Source organism: Stegostoma tigrinum, chromosome 7, assembly GCF_030684315.1.
Source record: "Stegostoma tigrinum isolate sSteTig4 chromosome 7, sSteTig4.hap1, whole genome shotgun sequence".
Classification (NCBI taxonomy): Eukaryota; Metazoa; Chordata; class Chondrichthyes; order Orectolobiformes; family Stegostomatidae; genus Stegostoma; species Stegostoma tigrinum.
The window spans coordinates 44,246,776-44,265,564 of record NC_081360.1 but is presented as its reverse complement, the minus strand read 5'-3'; the positions used below and the strand labels follow the sequence as shown (position 1 = coordinate 44,265,564).

Genomic DNA, 18,789 nt, shown 5'->3' with positions numbered 1-18,789 from the left:
CAAACTGACACATTTATCTATGCTTTTTAAATGATGGGGTCATCTGTTATAATATGTTAAAATATAGCAACATTTAAGATGCTCATCTTGCATAAAGATATTGTGCCTTCAATCAAGAAATAAATAGACCTTTTACAAAGGTGCCCACAAAAATTCTAAAATAAATTGTGATACTATTTATGGGGGACTGTTTCAGTCATATATTTACCTTTAGATTAACCAATATATCGTCTTTAGGTCATATCTGGTCCCACCTGGCATTCTTATTTTGACCTTGCACCGTGGAGGTGGGGCTCTAACTATGGTCTGGCTTTCTTATGACTAAGACTTGGGAAGAACTTCTACATTTGCAAAGCCATCTAAAAAAAGTTTATTTCCAGGTCAGGATCTAACTTACTTTTGTCTGTTCTAATTACAGACTAAGCACATTACTGGCTGAAGATAACATTATTGTATTTTAACTGGCATTCATCCATCACTTATAGTACTGTTCTCAGCGCATAATGATTTAAAAGTTGGTTTGTTAGTGTTCAAGGAAATCTATCTGTTATTAAATTTTCACCTGCACCATTTCGCTTCCATTTCAACAAAAATGTAAAAACTAACGGAAATAATTTCAATTGATTTGTGTGACCACCCCCCGCCCCATGAGGGCACAAACAATGGAATCAGATACAAAACAGAAACACCACCATGCAACAGAACAAAGTGCATTAATGGATGCATATGAAGATCGCAAATGGTACTTAAACATCAGGAAGCAGGGTCTGGTTATTGTGAAAAGTAGAGATTGTTGACACAACAATGTATTATGTTGGACGGAGCTTAAGGAACCCTTTGTTCCATTTTTATACCTTCCACTGTAATGACATCTTCTTTCCTAGGAAGAGCAGCTGGTTTAAATTCTTCAGCAACTGGCTTCTTAGGAACTTCTGGCGCTTCAAAAGACATCATTGGTTCAAGATAAGATTATATATTTTTTTAAAAAACGAAAATATCTAACAATTCAGGACAATATGAAACATATATGATGGATCAAGCTAACACAAGGCTACATTACATGATATAATCTGTCCAAGACAATAAAGAAGACTTTGTCCATCCACTCAGGTTGACAAAAGAGATATTTTTCAAAAAACTGCAGCTGAATTCCTCCAATCCCGCCCTCCCACCCCACTCCAACCCCCACCACTTGTCAATATTTATCCTTCAACCATAACAAGAAAGAGCTGTGATCATTTATTTCATTGGGACCTGGCTATGAGAAAATTGATTGTCTTTGTGACAAGTAACAATGCAGCAAAACACTTACTTGGCTGGAAAACCTATACAATTCTAACAGGACTAGACAGGCCTGATGCAGGAAGGATGCTCCCAATGGTGCAGGAGTCCAGAACCAGGGGTCACAGTTTAAGGATAGGGGGTAAATCTTTCACGGCTGAGACAAGGAGAAATTTCTTTTCCCAGAGGATGGTGAGCGTGTGGAATTCATTACCACAGAAAGTGATTGAGGCCAAATCAGTAATTGTTTTCAAGGAGGTAAATATAGGTCTTGTGGTAAAAAGGACCAGCAATGTTGGGGGAGGGAAGGATTAGGGTATTAAACTCAATGAACAGCAGTGATCATATTGAATGACGGAGCAGGCTTCAGGGGCTTAATGACTTAATCCTGCTCTTATCTTCTTTGTTTCTATCTAAGGCTTTTGAGATTTCCCCAAGTAATGCAAGGTCTTTCTTTCCTTTCTTGGTATTAACTCAATTAGTACTTTGACATTATATGCACTGAATGATGCCAAGATTTAATTCAACTTCAATTTGTAATACATAAGGAGTTTTTATTCAGTCGTTCTTTTCTTCCACAGTTCACAGGAATTAAACACAAACTTGGGACAGAAGTTTACAAGGACTCAGGCTAACTCCAACACTCTCAAAGCAGTTGATGGCTAGCTGGCAGATTTAGGAGAGGCCTGCCCAGGAGATATACTGCAGATAGGCAAAACCTACCCAGTGGCACTCCTCAGTGGCAGCAGGTCCCAAATTCTGGAGCTGCTGGCTCTTGATTTGCCAGTATTTCCAGCCTTTAACAAGCTCAATTGACTCTTAAACATCCATAGCAGGAAGGCTGACGATTTCGGTGTTTAAGCTCCCCCTAGCTCCCCACCCCTGAACCCCCAGCCACCCCAGTGTTGTGGGGGCCAGTTCAGGGTCAGTAGGAAGTTGATAATCTGGGTCCCATTCTCGTTTATATGCCCTTCTGCTGAAAACAAACTTGTCAAGAACCTGTAAAATCCAGCCCCTGGAATCAGTTTCTCTCTATTTTATGATTACTGCCTGACATTTCCTATTCCCCACCCTTCAGCAATGACAGGGTCCTGCACTACATAACTTGCCACACCGTACATACCACAGTTTAAAATAAATGAAAGAATGACGTAATTGTACAAATAAAACTCCAACCTATGACAGTACAATACATTCAGCACAGACTTATAACATAGCTTACACAGTATACAACTCAATATTTGAGAAACTAAATGGTACACAAACAAATAACACCATTATGATATAGACAAGAAATGGTAAAAACAAAATTCAATGTTATGTAAGAATCTTATTTTCATGTATTTTTCTACCTGTCACTGTGATGATTTCTTCTTTTCTCAATAAAGTAAGTGGCTGAACTTCAATGTCAGCTGGCTTCTTGGGAATCTCCGAGACTTAAAAGAATGTTATTGTTTAAAATGAGATTTACTGAAGATAGCATATAAAATCTTGAAGAGATTTTTGAAAAGAAAGTACAACATAAAACACACAGACACATAAATCTAACAAAAGAATATCATGATTATTATATCCAAAGATATGGGTGATATTTTAACTCATTCAAAACCAATCTATTTAGAATTAACACAATGCCCACTGATGACATAAACCACTATCATTGAAATATTTATTCAGAAAATGACCTTTATTATTTTAGCATAGTCTGAATACCAAAGTCCTAACCATAAACTTAGCACTTCTTTTCATTATTAAAAATAAACTTTGTACATACATTTTTAACAACTGATTATTTCTCAGGGCCAGAGTCAGAAGTCACACAACACCAGGTTATTCTCCAATACGTTTATTTAAAATCACAAGCGTTTGGAGCGCTACTCCTTCGTCAGGTGAAGCAGCAGCACTCCAAATGCTTATGCTTTTACATAGATCTGTTGGAGTATAATCTGGCATCACGTGAATTCTGACTCTATCCAGCCCAGACTACCAGCAAATCCACGTTATATTTCTACAAGCACAGTATAGTTAATTAAATATTGGGGATAAAAATTAAAAACAAATTTTTAAGGCAAGATATTAGTAATTAATTAATATTATGCCATTAAACTATTTGTTTTTGTAATTTCTTTTTAAATTACTAATTACTTCCCACTCTCTTCTGCTAATGATGATATCCTACTACTTAATAAGTATTCATTTTATTACAAATCAAACCTCCTCTTATTATGTTCTAAACGCGAATACAATTTGAGATATTAAGTAAACATGAAAATGAGCAACACACACATAGTGTCAGCAAGATTTACATAAAACCATGGAAAAAAACTCACAAATAAAAAGAAGATAAATTTAAATAATATAAAAAGATGTGCCAGAGTGCAATTTAGCTTTGCTAACTTTTAATAAGAAGACAGACAACAACTTAAACAGTAATATAGCAAGAAAGCTGCAAAGTGCAAAAATAAGATTATGTGCAATGTCTAAGTGTACATTTATACCTTTTGTTGAGATGACACCCCTTTCTCTCGAAACAGCAACTGACTTAATTTCTTCTGATATTTCTGGCCTCTTGGGAATCTCTGACACTTTAATGAACATTGTGTTTTGAGATGCGGTCCATTAAAATAAATGTAATTTATTATCAAATTTATTAACTTTAAATGTTAACACGACATAAAACATGCAATACAATAAACTCAAAATGATGCATTTCTTATGAGAACACAAACTTCAATGAGAGATAACTTATGTATGAGTGTTCTCTACTGTTACTATATATCTGCTCAGTGACTAATAAATAATAAGCATCTTAATAAACTAAGAGAATGTGAATTTGTTCAGATCACTTTTGAAACACCTAATGCTTACAACCGTGACTTTTTATTTGTTATAATATACAGGCTTTTTTAAAATAATAATTCTTATGATTGACTAAAATCTGTTGAGGGTTACTGTTCACTAACAGATTACACTTCTGCATAAAATAAAATCTGCCCTGATTCAACTGGCTGTATTACAGAAGTGGTACGACAGTGGTAGGAAAAATGAACAGATTGGAATCTTTTCTCCAGAAAAGAGAAGTCAGAGAGGCGACTTTATCAAGGTCTTTACATTATAAAAGGGTTTTATTGCCTGTTTCCATTTGTAAAAAAATCAAAATTTGGGACCATAATTATAAAATCACAAAGATAATGATGACAGCTTGCTAATTTATGAGGTTATTGAGGTGATTAAAATAAATGGTATTAAGCAAATGCTATGTAAAGCAGAAGGGAAAGAAGGATTTGTTGGGAAGAAAGATTAAGTAAGATGGAAGAGGCTCATATAGAGCTCAAGCATGAGAATGGAGCTATTAGGTTCTTTCTGCATCGTATAATTATATGTACTTCTGCACATATTTCAGCTATTACCCATGTGAACAATAGCATCACAACATTATAATGAGCTCTTTGAAAAATTGATAAGGAGTCAATGAATCCCAGTGGAACAATAAGAAGAACCAGAAACAAAGTTCTGACTAAGAATGTTGCATGCCAGGAAAAGTTGTAACTGTTTTCATTCTAATCATGTAAGCACATCGCTGTATTACAGGAGTATTATTGTATTTTTGTACCTTCAGTTGGTGCTACTTTATCTCTTGGAACAATGGTTGGTTTTTCTTCTGGTTTTATTGGCTTCTTAGGAATCTCTGACACTTTAAATAACATAATGCTTTTCAGATAAGATTCACTCCAATTGAAGAAACATACATAAGAAATGAAGAAAACATTGCAAATATGGCAGACAGACTAGTTCAAATCAGCATTTACTTAGGTCTTGACAAAACATCTTTATCAAAAAGAAAATGATCTTTACACAATGCTTGAACATGTATATAAAAATTTCACATTTTATTGTTTTTACTAAAAATCAACATTTTGTCCAAAATCTTTCCAAATAAAATGATTTAGTTCACATTAAAACATACACTTGGAAATGCCTTTGAACCAACAAATATTGCTGGTGGATTTTTACATTAATTGAAAACACGCTTCTAATAAGCTAACTTCAGAAATCTTCCTCAAAGTTGTGTGAATAATCAAATGTCTCAGATCATTTTCTAATTTGACATCAAATTAACATAAAACTCACATTTGAGCCAATACAACATGAACAAAACATACAGAACACCATGTCAACACAAAACAAAACAATAGATTGACAAATAAGTATTGCAATGACCAGCTCCATTGTCTGGATAAGGTTTGAAAGGGTTTGAGAGATGACTATTGAAAGTAGAATCAATCTAATAATGTAAAGACATTGCCACACTATTTACCTTTAGCTGGAAGGGCTTCCTCTTTTCTTGGAGGAGTAATTAACTTAATTTCTTCAACAGGGGCCTTCTTAGGAACTTCTGGCACTTAAAAGAACATTATTGTTTTATTAGCTCAAACAAATAAGCTCAGCTCCCATATTACTACATTTATTAAGACCAGACATAACAGTCTAACAGATTGAAACATTAGAATGAACATATTCCCTCAAATGGGACAATGAAACTCCGAAATGAGACAGCTGGAGTTTTCATATACATAGTGTTTGCTGCATTAGCACTATCAAGTGAAATGAGCTAGATGTGGGTAATCCGAAGCTACAGTTGTGGCAAAGCTGTCAGCCATTCACATGGCAGAATAGGAAATCCAAAAGCAGGGTGCCTATGATAAACCTAAGTTCCAGATGGCAATTCCAGATTAGCTAAATTTCTGTATACACTTGTGATAATACCCCACCTGTCAATCAGAGCTGAGTCAGGCCATGCTAAAATGCAAAATCACGGATAAGCCTCGAGGGTTGGCCATAAAATGGTCTCACCCATGTCCTGAATGAGAATGCACCAGGAGATAACGCAGATTAAACTGGGCTATCTTCTAGAGTTTTACCAGCTTGCTTTTAACATTTAAGGATGAACTGTGCAATAGTGCAAAGTGAAGCAAGGAGTGAGTCAGTGATATAACCCATGCCAACATGGATGCCACCAAAATGTCGCTGCATATTGTGATAGGAAAGTCCAAGAAGTCACATTACTTGACAAATGTCAAGACATTACCAACACAGTATATGGTTAACAAAATCACTTGATGACCTCCAGGATTTTTGAAGTGGGGGCCAGGAAAATGGACAAAATGTGCCAACAGATGAAAAGGAAGATTATCATCCTGAAGTATCTGAAGAATGTCTACCTGCTTACTCATTTGATTCCCTAGCTGAACCTGTATTGGCTTTAGAGACAGCACAGAAAACATGTTTGACTGCATTGACAACATGACAGCTTTGTCCAAACACAAGAAATTCTTTCTGCTTAGTATGCTACAATTTTTCCTAGCCAACAGAAAATGTTTCACAATACCCTTTATTGTCCAATAACAGACCATTGTAAGGTGTGAAGGAGTTAAAGATGTTTTTCATACATTTTCTGTGCTACATTGTTTCCATTTTGTTTTTATTTTTGTATACATCATGTTTGTAGTCAAACTGGGTCACATTAGTGGCTTCCTTGGCTATCTTAAAGCCCAGATTAACAAATTTGAGAATGGTCGCCTGTGTGATTTGCCCTTTCAGGATTTTAATATAATTGGTTATAACATGAATATTTTTGTATTGGTAAACTGGCACCTTTGCTAAGATTTTCAATGAAAGAAAATTTTTCTGCACAAATTTGTTTAGCTAGTTTCAATTTTCAAATTAGTTCAAATATTCTCAATCATACCTTCCAATTAAATTTATCAAAGTCAGTGCTAAATCACTGATCAAATAAAAGTTTCAGGTTGCTTGAAGTTAAATAGTGCTAATTTCTGTACAAATTCAAGTGTTTGAGGTGAAACCTTATTAGATACCTTGGCACTATAAATTAGCTTAAATACTTGCTTTCCTTTATCTCAAAAAATACTTTCTGATAACTAACAAACACAAAAAGATAATGACAAAACACACAAAAATAGCACAGCATGTTTAGAAATGTTTTTGTATTAATTTTATACCTTTGACTGGTGTGACTGGTTCTTTTCCTGGAAGATGAGCTGGTTTCATTTCTTCAGCCAGAGGCTTCTTAGGAACCTTTGGCACTTTAAAGAACAATGGCGTATGAACAGCAAATTAGCATGACACACAACATACATAAGTATGAAGATGTTCAACAACAGACAACATAAATCATAAATTACAACAGATACTAATAGCACTTAATTCACATTTGCAGCTGCATAACTTTTAAATTAGAAGGAATCTATTCTTGTCTGAAAGTGTGCTCTTTTGAGGCAACTGACTTTCTGCAGTGATAAAACAAATTGCTTTGAAATAAAATTAAAAATGATCTGTACTGTACTGGCATCTGTTTATGGCTGGAGAGTATGGCTGGAATTTATTCTCTGGGAGGGTAGTTGAGGTGGAAAACCTCACAATGTTTAAACAGTACTTGGATAAGTACGTCCTAACATTCAAGGCTATGGGCCAAATGCTGGAAAATGAGACTTGTGCACATTGGTAGTTTTTGTCAATGCAGACGGGCCGAAGGGTGTCTTCTGAAGTGAATGATTCTGTGATCAACAGACTTGTACAGGGAATTGTATTACTCTCCCCACTCCTTCTATTCACAGTTCCATTATCAAAGCGGCCGCCATTTCCTCTCCAGCAATATTACTCTGCAGGAGGTCTTAACAAGGGCTTCCTGCAACTCAATGGAAAGAAGATCACCCTCAGCAGCTAAGCATGGCTGGCATTACAAAAATCTCCATAAAGAAGATTGATGGCGACTGGGCCCAGGTAAGTCCTGGCCTTTTGAATCGGGAGGGATTGGGAATTCTAAGAGGATGGACAGACATTTGAGGCTAGGCAGTGAGGAGCAAAGCATGAGACTCACCTTATGGGGATTGCTCTGTAAGCATTACGAACACCCCCCCAAAGAATATACCTTCTTTCTTTCCTGCCATCTCACCAACTTGAGTCTAAAATGGCTCTCCCACATTCAACTTTTATTTTCTTAGAGGTGGGCTTAAAGGCTTAAATAGGCTGAAGGACAGGCGGCTGGTGGATGCATTACCTATCCCACAATATGAGAACATGTAGGGATGGGCGAGAAGGTGGTGGACTATCCACATGTCACATTACAGATCATCCCCCCCAGCCCAAGCTGAAAACGTGCCAGTCAGAGCAATGTATATTCCAGTGCTGTATATTTTCCCTTAACCCAACAGACAAAGAAAGGTATTAAAAACAAGCACAGGAATTGCTGGGAAAGCCCTCTGGGTCTGGCAGCATGTGTGACGAGAAATCAGAGTTAACATTTCAGGTCCAGTGACCCTTCGCCAGAACTGTTTTGAGGAATGGTCACCGGACCCGAAATGTTAACTCTTCTTCTCTTCACAGAAGCTGCCAGGCCTGCTGAGATGTTCCAGCAACTTTGGTTTTTGATTGTTATTTAAAGCATCCACAGTTCTTTTGTTTTTTAGTGAAGAAAATTATTATATTGGTCAAAGGATGTGTTGCAGGTATTTGTTACTGGGGCACTGTACTTAAACTTTGCAGAATGAATGCTGTGTGTTGTAATGTTACATTTATTCAGCAAAGTAGAATGTTTTCTTCAACTTAAAATTCAGTTGAGGTAGTAGTTTCTGCATAAATATCTATGTTTAATTATCCTTTTAATTCATTCAAAAACTTTTTCCTATATGATTGCTATGAAACACAAAGTATGAATGTACAGTACTGTAAGAAAACATTATTCTCCAATAAAAACAGGAAGACAGTGTATATCTAAAGACCAAGCAGCACCAAAGCAAGATGGCAATTCAAGAGATGACTTCCAAATGCAGAAATTGTAATCTTCACTTTTGCAAGAACACAATGTCATATGAGAAAAGAATAAAACTTGGACAAAATGTTCTGTTCATAGTTCTACCTTTAGCCGGAGTAATCTCTGCTTTTTCTTGAATAATGGCTGGTTTTACTTCTTCCACAGCTGGTTTCTCAAAAATCTCTGGCACTTTAAAGGACAATTGTTTAAAGATCAGATTCATTCAAGAAGGTATAATAGATAACAATGAAGATGCATAAAAAGAACAGAAAGCACAAAACATATGATAGATTGAACTCAGACAAGACAACTCTTTCATTCAGAAGACAATGATTTTATCAAAATTGCCAAGTAATTAAACAGTATCCAGCAGCAACAGGTTTGTTGACAACACATTTTTGACACCAAAATAATGCTGTTACTAGCATTCTAATTAAAGCCAAGTTTTCACCATTTTTTGTCAAAGCAAACAACTTATCATGATATATAAGACATTAAAATTATTATTTATTTCCATATTTAAGTTCAGTAAAGATCACAATATTCAAGATCACAGACCAAAGTCCCCATTCAACAAATATTTTCTGTCTGTTAGAATCATTGTTTATGACAGATTCACGCTACAATGACAAACATGAACCAAGGTGCCACAATACACAGTAGGAGATTAGTATGCATTAACAAATATGGAGAAAACTGTTTCCATTTATTTCCAAGAAGAATGAAAATTTTGTAACTTATTAGAAGACAGTGAAAAATAACATCGAACATAACTGAAGACAGCACACAATATTACACAAGTTGGCGAGAAAAAGCTTTTTATACCTTTAGGTGGTATAATATCTTTTTTTGGAACAGAAACTCGTTTGACTTCTTCAGAAAGGGTCTTCTGAATGAACTCTGGCTCTTTAAAGAAAATCATTAATTTAAGATTAATTTAAAACTTAAAAAATTTACTCAAGTCCAGCATTTGAAATGATCAAGATAACATGGGGCTTGCAAGAGACAACTTATGACAACATGAATAGTATAAGATTCAGATATAAAATACCTTTCCTTTCATAATAATTTAGAACATAGAACATAGAACAATACAGTACGAAACAGGCCCTTCAGCCCTCAATGTTGTGCCGTCCTGTGAACTAATCTAAGCCCATCCCCCTACACTATCCCATCATCATCCATATGCTTATCCAAGGACTGTTTAAATGTCCCTGATGTGGCTGAGTTCATTACATTGGCAGGCAGGGCGTTCCATACCCTTACCACTCTCTGAGTAAAGAACCTGCCTCTGACATCTGTCTTAAATCTATCACCCCTCAATTTGTAGCTATGCCCCCTTGTACAAGCTGACGTCATCATCCTTGGAAAAAGACTCTCACTGTCCACCCTACCTAATCCTCTGATCATCTTAAATAATAATTTTAATAATTTAATAAAATAAACGATATTATATGAATGTGAGATAAACTTAAATATGTAGAGGTCACAAGCAAATGGTGAAATAGGCTAAGTAGAATCTTTTGCCCTGGATGTGGGTTAAAATTCAACCCAGCTAACTGGGTGTTGCTGGTTTTATGTAATACTAATTGAGATGGTCTTAAAAATGATCCTATTTATTCATCTCCAATTGTGTTGACATGAGTCTGCATATTATCACTGATAACAAATTCATGCTTTTCATAGATTGAACTAAATAGCATGAACCTCAGTATATTTTAAGAGTGAATACTCAAACTTAATATTTATCATGTTATCACATAAAAGGTGCTTTTTTTTGCATTTTACAACATTTGTTAGAACACAACAACAACACGACAGAACATCACAATTTTGTTTAAAGCAAGAACACAAATTGTGTTTTAATAAGCAGCAATAAAAGCCAGATCTTGGAAGGACTTTATATGATAACCATAAAAAGTCAGAATGATTTCTAATGTAAAGAGTAGATTTCTTCTTGTACAAGAATTAACTGAATTTACATCTTTTTGTTTTATACCTGGAGGTGGAAAGATCTCTTCTTTCGTTGTGGTTGTAATCACTTTTACTTCTTCAAAAAATGTCTTCTCAGAGATCTCCAGAACTTGAAAGACCATTATAAATTTTTTACAATTATGATTTAACCAAGAATATTTGAACACTATTGGCAATTGTTAAAACGCAGATAAATTGAAACATACATGACAAAAGTAACTAACATACATGAGATGTAAAACAGTTTGTTTTAACGATCATTCTGTTAATAACTGATTTCCATTTTCAAATAAATATCATTTGTATTAAATAGCCCTATAATTCTAAAGATTCATGATCAAATTCACATTTACTTAATACCCTGCCATAAAAATACTTGTGTACTTTCAGCATCTTTAGCCACTGGAATGAACAATGAAGAAATGTGTAAGGTTCAAAAATGTTGCTGGAACAAGTGGTGAATTTCCAACATGCATAGGTATCGTGCAAATTCAGACAAAAGCGACATAATTACAAATTGTCACAATTAACCTTTAAAAAAATAATTATGTTGCTCCACCATTTGCCTTACACAAACTAAAATTTCCCCTTGATATTTTAAGAACTTATTGGAATTTGCACATTGAACTTGAAATAAGCTTGGCTAAGAATATTAAGAATTGGTAATTAACAGGGTAAATACTGTTTTAACGTTGATTGCAAATGTAATATCTATTTTCAAGGAAATAGATTCACTAAAGTGCAGATGCCTCAATATAATAATCATTCTGCTATCAGTTTGTATTTTCAACAATTGAAAGGCCAAATATTTAAGCTGAAGACTTCAGGAAAAATTCTATTGTTGCACAACACAAGACAACCAATTCCAACAAGATTTGGGCCAATTCATATGGTTACAACAGACTTACTATACAGCACAAAGACTCGACCATAGAGAATACATATAACATTTAAATAAGAAACAATATTTTAAGATAGCCATAATAGTGTGAACAAGAGGTGTAATGACGGATGAAGAATATTAATATAAAATCTTCTGTGCATTCACTTTACCTTCAGTTGGAATAATGTCTTCTCTTCGCACAGTAATAATTTCCTCATAAATTGGCATCTTAGGGACTTCTGGCACTTGAAAAAATTTAAGCATCGAATTATGACATGAAACATACAACGGACCATACTGAACTAAAGTGACATTTTTCATTGCAATGACAAACAAACACTAAATCACAAAGGCAACTTCTGCATGTTTGCTGTATTAACCTTTGTGTAAGAAAATATTTAGCAAGACAAAGATCAATATGAAGAGTTATATTACTAATCAACAATATGATGAAACATCTAAGTTAGCAAAGTTGACTATCTTTCATTCTAACATTTTTAGAAATAAATTTTCCTGAAAACACTAGTTCTTTACAGCCTAACTTTAAATATAGCTCTTCTTCCAATGTACCTTTTATAGAAAAATAGCCAAAATTCCTAATATAACAACAGCTTTAAAATAACATCTCTGCTAATAATGTAGATACAAAAATATTACTTCCTTACTATTTTCATAAATTGAACAATTTAATTTCACTGTGTTTATATATCTTTTTCAAATCAATATGTCAATGTTTTGTGATAATTGATTTTTAAAAATTACTTTAAATATTGGACCTGTTTTCAAATAATTAATACTGACTTGCACGGAGTTCATTCAATATAACATTTTAATCTAAGTATTGAAATAAAAGCTGTCATTTGTTTAAGCCAAAAGGCATGAGTACCTCAAACAACAAAATATACAGGTACTATTGCTTCACTATACTGCAACAGAACAACACAAATCCATGAGTACAGAAAAAGAATTGCACTGGTCTAAACCTGAAAAAGGCTGTTTTCATTCAGACCAAAGTTTCTGCTTGAAAAAATAACCAACATTTTCAGTGTAAGAAAACAGCAAAATGCTGCTTAATGTAAAGCTATTGCTGGTACTGGGATCCTGAATAATCATATACCTTTCGCTGGAGCAACTTTTTCCTTTCTTGGCACAATAGTTGGTTTTACTTCTTCAACAGTTGGCTTCTTAGTAACTTCTGTCACTTTTTAAAAACAAAATACGATTTTAAAAACAAAGACATTACGCTCTGATTTATCAATCAAACCAATAATCACTGAAATAATGAAACTAAATTTTGATAGCTGTTTACCTGTACACCCTTACTGGGGACAATATAGCTAAATTTGGTCTTATTATAAGGTGTGTATGTGATGAAAACCAAAGGCATTTGGGCAACTTAATGAAAAAACTACACAAGGTCCTGATCATCTTTAAATTGCACAAGTGAGTCATGTTAGCATCAAAGGCAGTCGCCATGTTGCTTAGAAGGTGAGATCTCAAATGCTGAATCAGGTTCTTAAAGCTTGCAACAAAGGTTCGTTTCCTGTCTGGCCAAAGCAGGGAAGCAATACTGTTGCGCTGCAGGATTTCTGGAGACAGGAAGGGTTCAATTGGGACTGAGATTTTCAGTAACAACTGTAAAGGGTGGTAGATATTCAAAACGTAGAGGACATTCTGTTTCCCTTTGACATTAGGTAGATGCTGAGGCATGTTGGTGAATAATCATGGTAAAAGTGGTACAATAGATGAATGTTTTAAGCATTATTGTCAGGTCCTAGTTGCTAAGCACTAGTAAATTTAATGATTGGATTTGGGTTGCCTAGGTAAGAATTCATTGCACATCGAATGTTTTGGTATGATCCTGCTAAACTGTTTATTTACCTCAGCATTAAACGATCCTTCTCTACTTGCCACAATAATCCACAAGTCCCTAGGGAACATGTAACTTCTCACCTTGTTTTCTTCTTGCATCACTCACCCTCAACCTCTACTTCTGCCCTGACAACTATTTGTCCTCCTTGGCCAGATTAGCTATTTCTTCTGTCATCAGGCACATGCTGTTCAGCTTGCTCAGAGCACATGTTAAGTTACTTGCAGTTTTTTTTGCCACAGAACTTGGAATACAACAAGAGGTATACAAACAACATGGTGAGATGTCCACCACACATAACAGTAACCTTTTTGGAAAAGACAGTGAACAACATGACACAAAGACCTTGCAGTCAGCATTAGCGATGACAAGACTCAAAGCTTATGCATAGCATGGTTTTTGGCATGTTCCTTAATTCTTCTCTTTCTACCTGACTCTTTCAGTCACCCTGAGCACCTAAACTTTACAAACTGGGGCTGTGTTTCACTGTCAGTTATCTGCTTGGGGGTGCACTTACAATTATGCCATGACCCTTGATCAATCAGCATATTTAGTTATTTGTGCCTATTGACTTTTAATAGCTTAGCGATAGTATAGTTTCATTTTCTCTTGTCCTGCCAAACACAACTGTAAAATTTCTACTTTTTTTCAACAATTCATACTGGAAGTCTTTTTCCTCAGGTGTTATAGCTTAGTCAGAGAATTACACGTGCTTGATGCTACTATTATTAATCTGGATTTCAAAACCTAATCAGGAAATGCCCCCACTTTCCTAAACTGGGGATGTTAAAAGGAATTGTGGCATTGCTTTTCAACTTCACCATCACAAAATCACCTGATAAATCTTAGATCTAAAATTGGTTCTTTTGGATCACTCCAACCCAATCCAGCGTACTAAATAACAGTTGTCATTTTTTTTGAGCTTGCCTCATAGCATTTTTTTGCTAGAGGAAAATATTCCTTATACAGATTATTAATTTTGACAATGGATACTACAAATGATTAAACTAAAATAAATTGTGGGAAACAGTGAACATTTAAATTAATCTAAGTACAGAATTAAGGTTTGTTCCCTTTAACTGACAAATTTTTCACGGAGCTTAATTGCACAATTTCAATAGTGAAACGTGAAACTTTATAAAACAAAAAGCCTGATTTGTTTTCTAAATGAATGTTTTAACAATTTAAATGCTCCAAATTAAATCATCATTTTATTACTTTGAAACAAAATAAGACTAAAAGCCACACAGAAGAGACAAAACAAAGACAAACACACATACAAAACATGTAAGTAATTATCTCACACTACAACAGGACAAAACGCAACAAAAATACAACCAAAAATATGCCACCATAAGCATCATCAACAACAGGGATCTAATTAAAACATAGAAGCTCATGGAGAAAAACCATGCTTGGATTATGATCTGATGAAGTTGATATTAAATGATGGATGAATGAAGATTGCATGAAATTCTTCAAGGTAACATTATACCTTCTGGTGCAGAAATTTCCTCTCTTCTTGAAATAATAACTGTCCTTGCTTCTTCAACAACTTCTTTTTTAGGAATTTCTGGCACTTTGAAAGAATATTATTTATTTTAAAAGCTTAAATAATTTAGGATATATAGAACAGATCTTAACACCAAAGAGGACAAACATCACAATTTCACTTGGAATAAGGACATAACTGCAAAGCTGCACTAACTCCTGTTACTTAATAAGTGAGGCATTGCCTTCTGGATTTTTGCAACTTGCATTAATGAAATTTTAATCAATTTCTTATATCTTCTGAAACATAGTGTAAAAATATTGTTATTTCACTCTTCCTTCATTCTAAGTCATTGAAACAAGTTCAATGTTTTACCAGTTATCACTGTTTACAATTTCTAATATCATCACATTTTTATTAGAGACAAAAATGAATTTCTAGGCTTGAAAAAAGGCTTCACTCCAATTTACTCTCTGTTGTAACAAAATCTTACGGAATTGTTAGCACTATCATAATATTTACAATATGCAACTAAGGACAATGAGCCACAACACTGCAACACATTGACAACAAAATGTCAAGAATGAGTATTTTCCAAGACACCACATTAAGACGACAATAAATCACTGCATCAAGTAAGAAAATAATTGCACACATTTTGCACTTTTTGTACCTTTTACTGTTGTGATTTTCTCTTTTCTTTGAACCGGCACTGGTTCTTCAGGAGTAGGCTTCTCAGCAACATCTAGCATTTTAGAATATGTTTTATATTTAGCAAAAGCTTATCCAAAGAAAAAATGAAAATTATTTAAAGTTTTACTGTCATGGAGTCATAGAGTCATATGGCATGGAAACAGATTTTGGTCCAACTTGTCCACACCGACCAAGTTGCCCACTAAATTAGTCCCACTTGCCTGTGATTGGCCCATATCCCTCTAAGCCTTTCCTATTCATGCACCTGTCTAAATTGCTTATGAATTTTGTAACTGCACCTGCTTCTACCACTTCCCCTAACCCAAGCCTTGATATTACCCAGATCTTGCTGCATATGAAAACGTACTACTATAGTATCATAGGAATCATGAACAGTGCTGAACATGGTGCAGTCGTCAGCAGCATCCCCATGCTGATATAATGACAGATCATTAATTAACAGCTGAAGATGGCTGGGCCTCCTGATGAACTCCTGCAGTGATGTCTATGGCTGAGATAACTGGCCTTCAACTAACACAAACATCTTCCTCTGTGTTTTCCAACCTGCACAGGATTATCTTTCAGCGACTTTTTGTTTGGACTCCTAAATGATGCTGTTTAATGAGAGCTATACAATGTAGGCAATAGACAAAAGTTTTAGGTAGCATCCTCTTTTATCTTTCAATGTAGTACACAGGTTGTACATCTAATCAGCATGCTGCTCCTCACAGCATTTGATAACACTTTAGATTCCACACAGGCATTAACAACACACAGCTCTGGTAATTCACTTCCATGTTTCTCAACCTCACCATTACATGAGATTTGCCTTTACATCTAACTAATATTTGGTACCGGCTGAGCAGCAAATTCATTCAATTAAATATTGCGGAGAATCTGGGCTTAAACCTAGGCTCATTGACTAATTCTATTCCCCACCCTGGTCACAATCTGAGGTTGATCCCAACTGTTCAAAACCTAAGCGATCTACTTCACCTTGAGCTGAGACTCTGATCCCATAATTTCTTCATCAAAATTGTCTTTATCAACCTTTATAATATCACCTTTCCTGTGTAACCATTAGTGTGTCCATGCATTTGTTGCCTACAGACTCAACAATTTAATTGCTCGATTTGTGAACTTCCCAACTTCCACCTTTCATGAACTTAAGCTCATCCAGAACCTGGCTGGTGTTGTCCAAACTCACAATAAGTCCCATTTCCCCATGACACCAGGGCTTACTGGCCCACATGGGTGCGTGACCCAACAGTGTGTACTAACTACGAGGTGCACTGCAAGGTTCTTTCAACAGTACTGTCTAAACTATAGTCTCTATAACATAGAAAGACAAGGCTAGAAAGGCCACCAGCTTTAGTCATTGCTTACTGTGCACACACCAATCACTCTGATACCAACAATCTCTGCCAATTACACGTAATACCTCACATTCATTGATTCACCTGACTTGCACATATTTAACACTGTTACAAACCCCCCACCCATTGCCAGCTATTCAAACATGATAGCCATTGCTATCCTGTCCAATGCTGCAGTTATGACTGCAATAGGTGGTAGATTTCAGTGAGGACAGCCTTAGTAAAACAATGACATCTAACATACTGTATGTCTCTGAGATTCCTCCTGCACTTGCTAAAAATCTTTCTCCTCCTCCTCATTCTGCCTCTTGCAGTAATTTGTTCTTCTCTGAGATATCTTTGTTCACCATCTCTGTACTGGTCTGTTCAAGGGGGAGGAAAACCACTGCATTCATGTTTCTGATCGGATTGTTTATACATAATTCCTGAAAACCAGACAATGTCCTTCAACTCTGGAACTGTCCTCTCAAACTGCTTCAACGCAGTACAGGCAATGGAAATCTGCCAACAATGAAACTAAAAGCAATTGCTGATCCCCTAGCATGGCGATGGAAGGAACGCTTCTGCCAGCTGCTGAATGCTTGCTCAGTTGTGTGATCTTAAGAAAGGCGAGCTGGTGGCCCAAGTGTTCCGTTCCAAATTTGCAAAGCTTGTGTCAAATCATTATTACATGCTGATAGATGTCATGATTGATCTTATCTCTGCACTTCTGGAAGATGTTCTGTGCATGTGTTCCAGTGCTCACAAAGATAATGGCAACACGGCTAGCAACAGAAGTGACAGCATATCACAGATAGCATTTTGGAAGGAAGAATGCACTCATAGAGCACTGAAACCAGGCACAAAGGAGCTAAGCTTTTCAGTTTACCTAATTAAAATGAATTATTTTCTTGCAAAAGGACAGCGTAATTTAGAAAAAGAATGGCACGAACACATAAGCAAAGAATTTAATGTATTGTAAAACATGATTAGCAACTAGCAGAGCATTGGCAGTTTGAAACCTCTAAGACAGAGTAATACTTTACAAGATAATGGCAAGACGGTTAGACTGTTTGTCAAATGAACAACTTAGAACAAATAGCTTCCTTTGTACCTTTCGTTGGAGGAACCTTCTCTTTTCGTATAATTGGTTTCTTTTCTGGAAAAAAAAGAGGAATTGTAATAAGCAACTTAGTAGCTAACAGGAACTTCGGGCACTTTAAGGAGTTTAATTTTGAACAAAGAATATCAAAAGCATGCACTCAGAAGATTCCATCACAAAAATACACATAACAGTAAACACAAACAAGCCAATTAATACATTTGACAGTGTACTATCTTGTTCCAGTCACACAATTTCTCGTTTTGCATCATGGTTCCACTGTACATAGATTTATTCTCAAATAGCCA

The 18,789-nt window shown here is 35.4% G+C and overlaps 1 protein-coding gene across 1 annotated transcript in view; it reads right to left on the bottom strand.

Moving 5' to 3' along the window:
* Positions 1–18,789, bottom strand: part of ttn.2 (titin, tandem duplicate 2) — a 339,406-nt gene that overhangs the window by 172,686 nt on the left and 147,931 nt on the right. Inside the window, exons 116-125 of the mRNA XM_059647196.1 lie at positions 18,494–18,558; positions 16,005–16,076; positions 15,335–15,418; positions 13,087–13,170; positions 12,140–12,214; positions 11,112–11,195; positions 9,938–10,018; positions 9,218–9,301; positions 7,302–7,385; positions 855–938 (exon numbers count right to left, since the gene is read on the bottom strand). Coding sequence (XP_059503179.1) covers positions 855–938; positions 7,302–7,385; positions 9,218–9,301; positions 9,938–10,018; positions 11,112–11,195; positions 12,140–12,214; positions 13,087–13,170; positions 15,335–15,418; positions 16,005–16,076; positions 18,494–18,558 — 797 coding nt within the window. The remainder of the gene's footprint in view (positions 1–854; positions 939–7,301; positions 7,386–9,217; positions 9,302–9,937; positions 10,019–11,111; positions 11,196–12,139; positions 12,215–13,086; positions 13,171–15,334; positions 15,419–16,004; positions 16,077–18,493; positions 18,559–18,789) is intronic.